General features: G+C 43.7%; 1 protein-coding gene across 3 annotated transcripts; it reads left to right on the top strand.

The window, feature by feature from the left end:
- Positions 1-186: 186 nt before the first annotated feature.
- On the top strand, positions 187-7877 carry haus3 (HAUS augmin-like complex, subunit 3). Of its 3 annotated transcripts, none has more exons than XM_066719795.1 (5): positions 187-295; positions 573-2086; positions 2495-2937; positions 3585-3852; positions 6950-7877. In XM_066719795.1, exons 2-5 carry the CDS (start codon positions 1169-1171, stop codon positions 7181-7183), a joined length of 1863 nt encoding a protein of 620 aa, XP_066575892.1. In that variant the 5' UTR covers positions 187-295; positions 573-1168; the 3' UTR covers positions 7184-7877. The 3 variants fall into 3 exon arrangements, with proteins under 3 accessions (XP_066575892.1, XP_066575893.1, XP_066575891.1); XM_066719796.1 differs by having other exon boundaries at positions 189-295; positions 1131-2086; positions 3585-3813; XM_066719794.1 differs by having other exon boundaries at positions 189-295; positions 1131-2086.
- The last annotated feature ends 557 nt before the right edge of the window (positions 7878-8434 follow it).

The raw sequence follows: 8434 nt of genomic DNA, 5'->3' as shown, positions 1-8434 counted from the left end.
AGATCAAGTATTGTTTTGATAATGATAACATTATTATTATTATTATTATTATTATTATTATTATTATTATTATTATTATTATTATTATTATTGTTATCGCTCATATCAGTGTCATGTGTGCTATGAGCCTCCTGGGCAGATGGTGTCGCTGTGACAGACTAGAACATTCCTCTGCCTAAGACCCATCTCTACTATAAACCTCGGCAGTGTGGTGTAAAGTTTGAAACAAGCAGAGGTGTGGATACGGTTGTGAAAATATTCTTAACTTGAGTTAATACACTACCGATTACATAAGGTAAGAGATTGTTTATTGTAACTGTGTGGCGATAAATAAATAAATATAGGTGTGCACAACTCGCTACTGATGTAATTTAACTGTTGCTTTCTTAAAACGAGTGTTTACAATCGGCACGTTGTTTTCTCGGCCTATTATTAATTTATTGTGTGTATTTCGTGGTTGCGGACGTACGTTTTGAAAACTATTCAGGGGATGGGAAAAGTCCTAGTATGTGGAAAGTTTGTTTAATCAGATTCTGTGTTTTGCTGTTTATGTCTTCGCGCCGTTTTTGTAGCCAATGAGAACCGTGAAGTATGAAGGCTGGAAATGAAATGACAGACCGTGTCGCTGCGGGGACGACAGCTGCGCCCGCCTCTCTATTCGCTGCTTGAGCAACCTGCTGCTCTCAAACATGACACGAGTGATCACTGCCCTGGATATAGATCTGTAATCGCAGGACACTGCCTCTCAATCAGTTTTCAATAAACATGTTTCTAAAGCATGGGCACAGTACATTTCTCAAATATTGCATGGGTGCATAAAATATTTACTATAGCTTTATAGTATAGTATTTTTATGCCACCTATTATCTTGTGAATAGGGGAATTCTCACGTTTCCACGCTGTTAGTGCCTACCTAATGAAAGGGCAGAGATTAGGAGTAACATTTCTCTAAAGTTCTCCATTATAGGTGTGCAGTCGTTTTACATGAATCATAAAATTGATCCCCTCTTCTTTCATCTCGGGTATTTGTGTACATTAAAATTATGATGTTAAACCAAAAGAGCACATGGCCTCATATTTCCTGATCATTAACAAACCCATAAAGAAATAATTGTTCATAAAATTTAAAGCTTCAGCTTCTTGAGAGGTAACACCAGAGCGAGGCGAAATGAACGACGGGAGTCAGTTTGTGGAGACCCTGAAGAAGCTGAACTACCCCAAGGCCTCCGAGCTGAAGGGGGAGGATTTCGACTGGCTCTTCGAGTCCCCTGAGCACAGGTGCTTCCTGCGCTGGTTCTGCAGCAGCGTGAACAAGGAGAACGTCTTGAGTGAGGAGGAGGTGACGGCTTTCCAGGCACTCAGGGAATTAGGCAAACCTATCCTGGATGAGGCTGCGCTGGTGGATGTGCTGAAGACCTGCCAGAGTGAGGAGCCCCGCAGGGACCTGGCCTTTCTGGAGGAGCTGGGGGTGGAGCAGCTGGAGGAGGAGCTGCAGGCGCTGCGCAGGGAGAAGAAGAGGAAGATGCAGAGGCTCAGGAGGCTGCAGGTGATGACCACAGCCAGTGCTGACACTGCCCTCCGGCTCACCTCTCAGGAGAAGGAGGCCTCTGTGGCACTCAGGGAGACTGTGGAGGCCTTGGGGGCAGAGAATGCCAAGACCAACCATGACCTGCAGATCCTTGAGGAAGAGGTGAAGAAGCTGACAACCTTCTTCTCCCCTGGTGCTGAGCAGGAGGCTGGAACACAGAGCCAGCCACCTGTCTTCCTCTCCCAGCTGCCTCTGGAGACCTATTTGCATCAGGAGGAGCTCAACACCAAGGCTCTGACCTCATTCACACAGAAGCAGTTCTTCCAGGGCATCTCAGACCTGGTGGAGAGCTCCAACGAGGAGAACTTCCGGCTCTTGGACCTCAGCAGCAGCTCGGCTGGCAGAGAGGACGGTCAGGTTCAGCAGGGCCACAGGAAGGAGATGGCCAGGCTGCAGTGTGCCCACAGCATGGCCCAGTACCAGCTGATCCAGGCCACAGCCCAAGAGCACAGCATCAGGGCTGGACTGCAGTGGATTGACGCCAACGCCAGTACAAAGGTTTGTGGTCTTCCCTGACAAGCGTTTTTTTATGTGTGTGGCTTTATAGTCCTTGGTTTGATTAGGCACCAGTATGTAGTGTGTGATTGTCTATCTACACCTTCAGGTTCTGTGTCTCCGTGCCTTTGATCATACAGTGCAGTGCTCTGGTCTCCCAGAATTATAGTTTGATCTTTTATTTTGTATTGTGTGTTTTTAAAATTTAACTTTATTTTGCTGCATGTTGAAAGAAAGGGGTATTTTAATTTCTAGTAATCACAGCATTCTCAAGTAGCAACATATTTCAATTAAAATTGCAAACAACAAACTCCCTCAGAAAAAACAAAACAAAGCAGTATAGATAAACACAGTTGCCCTGTGCATGTGAGTGTGCTTGAGTCTTTAATGCTGCTGTGTTGCTCTCCCCAGTTGAGCGGCTCAGTGCAGGATCTGGAGGTGCGAGCTGCCAGGCTCAGGAAGGAGCTTGAGGCTGTGCAGAGCCAGGTGCAGACTTTGCAGAGTGAGCAGCTACCAGCTGCAGTCCGGGAGAGCGCCCAGCTCCTCAACGTGCCCGTGGTCAGAGGAGACATTGACCTGCAGATCGCCCGGCAGGACTATTACACCTCCAGGCAGGACGAGGTGTGCTGCCACCTGCTGAGGCAGAAGGCCTCCTTTGACCTGCTGCAGCTGGGCTACGAGCTGGAACTCAAGCAGGACAAGGAGCTCCACAAACAGCTGGAAGACCTGGTCCAGCACCTGGAGAGTAGGTGCAATAACCTCTCTCGGCGCTTAGAGACCTTCTCCAGCCCAGAGCTGGCTGTTAGTGTGCAGCCCCGCAGCATAATTCACTCCAAGGACACAGTTCTCTGCAGGTAAGGCAGCTGTTGTCTCTCTCCATTTCACTTCTGTGTTCAGAGATATTGCATCAACTCTAAGTACAGGCTGCAAAGTGGCAGCGTTGATCTGACCTTCTCATGAAGTGAAATAAAGGATAATGTGACATAAAAACAGGAAACCTTTTTGGGTGCCAAATAATGACGGTCATTGAATCTTTGAATGTGTTTTATACTTATTTTAGTTATCAAAGTTATCAGTTTGAACTTTGACTGTTTTCCACACATGTTATTTCAATATTTTTCTGTGTGTGTGACCTGTTTCTTATGAATTTTAAGGCAAACTTCTGATATATGAAATATTGAACAAATGCTTAAGGAACCTTTTAAGAAAAAGAGCTCATTCTGAACATGTGCATGCTTGTTTTGTTGTTTGTCAGTGGGTTTCTAGAAGTGGGATAGAAGAAGAGGCTAATTAGTTTAATTTTGTGTTCTTACTTGATTTGACCTCAGTGGCTTAAAACTGATGGGACAAAAACAGAAATGCATCCCCTTTAAGAAATCTGTCGGATTTGAACCCTTGAAGCTTGTTTGTGTTGGTGGAGGTCACAGGTTTTTCCATATTGAGTAGAACCGTGCTTTGAAAGTGCTGCTGAGCAGTGACAGTCCTGTGGTTGTGCCGGCAGGCTGTACCAGGCTCTGGAGGGGAAGGCGACGCAGGAGCAGCCTTTCAGGACGTATGAGGGTCTGCAGCAGGCCGCCCTGGCTCTACAGCAGGAGCTCCAGTCTGTGAGGGAGGCCATCGCCAGTGCTGAGCAGGAGCAGGCTTACAGCATGGCCAAGATGGAGGCCGACTCGGATGTGCTACGCAGCACAAACTACTGTGGGCTAAAGCAGCTGGTGCTTACTCCACAGGTATGTGCCAACACAGGGGAGCACTTCACAAACTCGCAGGTATGTCTTACTTTTTTGGCTTTTTCCACACCTTAGAAATGAAATGATTAAGGTATAGTGAACATTTAATTAACCACAATTTGGGACCATGGTTGCACTTTTGGTTTTAATGTGGGGTAATTGATAAGACATAATAATATATATATTTTTTTTATCTGCAGTGTGGTTATTTTTGATAATGTTGCATCCACTTTTTGTAATAATTAATGCTTATTTTAGACTGTCTGATGCAGATGTTACTTACCGAGTTACAAGAAAAGAGAGGAGTGATTGTGTTGCACTTTAGTTAGTACCATATGCATTTGTTGTTGATTTATTACCGGGGGATTGATTATGTAATCTCGTCAAAAGAAAAAGTACTTCTACCATTCTCTCCTCATTAACCCTCATTTAGCAGTTGTATGTGTTAGTTAATTTCCTCACTGGTGGTGTTTAAATGATTCCTAAACTAAGGTTCCCACAATAGGCAGCGTGTAAAAAGACCAGAGAGTCTTGCACATGCCACTGCACTGTATTTAACCTCACCACTGGTCTTGTGCAATGCTAATTTCCTTCCTGGCAATCTGATAATTTCCCCCTTCTGCTCTGAAATTGTTAACATGGTGATTAACGATTTTAACAGCAGAGGACAATCTGAAACTCACATTTAAAATGGAATTTGAAGTTTGTATCACACCTCAAAATCTCATGGTCCTAAAGAACTAACTCACTGTAATTACCTTTTGTGTTTATTGTTATGTGAGCCTGTGCTGTAATGTATTATGAGACTGGTGACTCCAGCAATATATGATCCCCTGGCAGCTGTACACTGCATCCTAATCAGAATTGCAGAATTGTTTCTTTTTGGAATTGTTCCATTATGTCATGCTACTTATAATTAGTGCCAAGTGCTATGATGCTTATTTCTAAGTTAACTTGTGGTTGCTTTTTTTTAGATTTTCATGCAATTTAAGGGAATAGGCTTGTTTTCATATCTAATATTCCATTTTGTGAGTTGAACTGTTTGTGTTTTAATTGGCTAGGTATTAGTCTTTCAGAATCATGTCCTGTACAGATGCACCGACCAGCCATAACATTATGACCACCTGCCTAATATTGTGTAGGTCCCCCTTTTGCTGCCAAAACAGCCCTGACCCGTCGAGGCATGGACTCCACTAGACCTCTGAAGGTGTGCTGTGGTATCTGGCACCAGGACGTTAGCAGCAGATCCTTTAAGTCCTGTAAGTTACGAGGTGGGGCCTCAACACTTTGAACTCGTGATTCATCAGACCAGGCCACCTTCTTCCATTGCTCCGTGGTCCAGTTCTGATGCTCACGTGCCCATTGTAGGCGCTTCCAGCAGTGGACAAGGGTCAGCACGGGCACCCTGACTGGTCTGCGGCTACGCAGCCCCATACACAACAAACTGCGATGCACTGTGTGTTCTGACACCTTTCTATCAGAACCAGCATGAACTTTTTCAGCAATTTGAGCTACAGTAGCTCGTCTGTTGGATCGGACCACACGGGCCAGCCTTCCTTCCCCACGTGCATCGATGAGCCTTGACCGCTCGTGACCCTGTCGCCGGTTCACCGCTTTTCCTTCCTTCGACCACTTTTGATAGGTACTGACCACTGCAGACCAGGAACACCCCACAAGAGCTGCAGTTTTGGAGATGCTCTGACCCAGTTGTCTAGCCATCACAATGTGGCCCTTGTCAAAGTCGCTCAGATCCTTATGCTTGCCCATTTTTCCTGCTTCTAACACATCAACTTTGAGGACAAAATGTTCACTTGCTGCCTAATATATCCCACCCACTGACAGGTGCCATGATAACGAGATTATTAGTGTTATTCACTTCACCTGTCAGTGGTCATAATGTTATGGATGATCAGTGTATATGTTGAGGTTTAAGTTCAAGAGTTCCTGTAAATGTGTTGCCTAACTTGTTCTTCACCACTTTATTTTGAGTCTCTATTTCTCTGCTTTTTGCAAATCATATTCAGTCCCTCCCTTACTGTGATTCACATGTAGACTAGCACATCTGAGATGCAAACTGAAGATGACATTCCTCACCCCATCATCATAATTACTCTCTGGAATGTGGGCAATGTTTGCATACAAAAAAGAAAAAGGAAAATATTATACTCCTACATGTTTGTTCTCAGAGTAATTTATTGCACAGAAATGTCAACATTGTGTTGTGTTATGTCAAATAGACCTTTGTGAGGAGGATCAGTCACTTTGGGATCAAATCTCATTTTTATATATTTTAGGTTAGGCATTGCTTTGGCACTATGCAACTTGGCATCTTATGGCAGTATTTGCATAGTGCCTATGCTGATCATTATTGGGGAGTTTTTTTTATTTTTGCAGCTTGATTAATGAAGTATGAATTCTGGATCTGCTCGGGCAAGTGGATAGACATTCTACTGTGACATGGGATATGAGTGTGTGAAACCAAGAGATTATCATTTAATTACAAAATTGATCTTATTTTGAATTTTGTCTTGCTATTGCAAGAAAGTAAAGGTATAGCTTATAATGGAGTGTAATTAAAGCTGGTTTCATATAATTTAGAATAAAGGAATCGCCAATAGCAAGATGACCTGAGGTGCATATTTGTACAGACAAGTTTATTCCTCACTTTTGTTACAGAGAGAAAAAAACATGTAATCCCAGGGAATGAGAGTATAACAGTTTATAAATGTTTATCAGTGATAAAAGCTTATCTTGTTAAAGATAAGAGCGTAAAAGCTGCAGACTATTGTATCTACTTATACAGCTGTTTAGGGCTTGCTGTCTAGTGCAAGGCAGCTCTTTTTGGTATTTTCAGAGGTTTCCATTTTTACACAATTTTAGATGTGCAGATATCACATCCATAGTCAACTGCTTCCTTTACTCTAACTTGTTTGCACATAATCTCTTTTGATCAGATTATTAATACTTCATTGGATGGCAGATACATGATCAACCACTCCTGATTGCCAAAAGTAGAATCCAGGGACTGTCTGTATTCAGTTTTGAAAACCATGCAGCTTTTAACCGAGCAGAAATACAAATTCGTGTCTGTATGTCAGATTTGGTCTGTGGTTTACCCCTCTGTCTCTTTCCTCAGGAGCTGGGAGAGAGACTGCTGCACCTGGAGGCCCAGCTGAATAAGCTCAATCAGCTCATGCAGGAAATCGGCAATGACATCAGGACTAAGAAGAGCATCCTGGAACGCAAGAAGCTCCTGCGCAAGGAGCGCAAGCTTTACGACTACTTCTTCCAGGACGAGGATTACCTCAAGAGCACTATCAGAGATCTGGAGGATAAGGTCAGGGCTGTCACCATTGGCCAGGCAGACTGACAGCACAGGGGACTGCCTACTTTTGCACAAGTGGAAGCCTGCCTGTGGGGATTGGCTCAGCTGACATTGTCATGCGATTGCCAGGAGGATTGGAAACTTGAGCTGTGGAGCTCACCCCAGGACGGATGGCCGAGGCTCGTTTCCGCTCATCTCCTGGGCAGGTTACCTTATGCCTGCTGTTCCTGGGTCTACCAGCCAGCTGGAGAGGAGCAGGAGGGAATCTGCTGAACTTCTGGGAAAAAAAAGTTGAAACTTAAGGCTATAACTTAAATCCTTTTCTGGCTATAATTAACATCATCCAAAGGCAAAATTATATTTTCACAGTGAGCATCATCTATTGAACACTTAAACATTTAGAGGATATGAATCCTTTGCCATTCTGTACATCAAATAAACAAATCCTGGCTGAAGGGGACCTCTTGTGGTCAGTTTGGGTGACTACGTACTGTAAAACTATTCCACTGACTACTTTGGATGGTGGATGGTGTTTGATTAGCACAAAAGTTTATTAGCCATGATTCTTTGCTTTGGTTATTTTTCATGTTGTGTTAAGAATGTCTAAAATGCTTTGGGAAACCCAGTGTGTGGCTATCAGATATCTGTGTTAGATGGATTACACTCCCTTGGCTACCCTTTTATCTAGAACATTAACAATGTCTCAAATAAAGTTGTAAACCCTTGTTTTTCAGCTTCACTTGAAACCTTTTATATCTCGTTGTAAATCCACTTCATATACTTGATTGTGCTTCATTGAAACCCCTCCAGATGAGTGTGAATGCTAATCCAGGGGGCATGTTCCCATGTGCAGGGAGAGAGAGAGAGAGAGAGAGAGTCAGGACAAGATGGAGTACAGAAACCTTCAGACAGGGCCTCTATCAGTGCCTGCTCAGAAGATTCTGGCAGCCATTCGAGTTCAGTGCACTGAGAGAACTGTGAGGGCCAGGCTGAGTGAGTTCATAACCTCTACATTTTATTTTACAATGCACAGCAAAGAGGTGTTGTGTGTAGATGTATGTCCTCAGTTTAGAGTTGAGGGTGATGTGCTGTAAAATGCAGCATTTGAGAAGTTTTCATCCTTTGGTCTGATTCCACAGGTCTACACGCTTTGGCCTACTGTTAAGCCAGAGACGTTCCACATTACATTTGCAGATAGAATACAAAAGTTTTCTCCCTCTCAGAACAGGAAACCCAGCCTCTCAGAATATTGTTTTAATATTGGTGATTTATTTGAATCTCTGGAGGCTTGTGCTA

Source organism: Amia ocellicauda, chromosome 13, assembly GCF_036373705.1.
Source record: "Amia ocellicauda isolate fAmiCal2 chromosome 13, fAmiCal2.hap1, whole genome shotgun sequence".
Lineage (NCBI taxonomy): Eukaryota > Metazoa > Chordata > Actinopteri > Amiiformes > Amiidae > Amia > Amia ocellicauda.
The sequence above is the reverse complement of the archived record's forward strand: the minus strand, read 5'-3'. Positions and strand labels throughout refer to the sequence as shown.

Coding starts and splice junctions, on each gene's coding strand:
- haus3 (XM_066719795.1), top strand. CDS start 1,169: ATGAACGACGGGAGTCAGTTTGTGGAGACCCTGAAGAAGCTGAACTAC. Junction 2,087..2,494: donor ACGCCAACGCCAGTACAAAG/GTTTGTGGTCTT, acceptor TGCTCTCCCCAG/TTGAGCGGCTCAGTGCAGGA. Junction 3,853..6,949: donor AGCACTTCACAAACTCGCAG/GTATGTCTTACT, acceptor CTCTTTCCTCAG/GAGCTGGGAGAGAGACTGCT.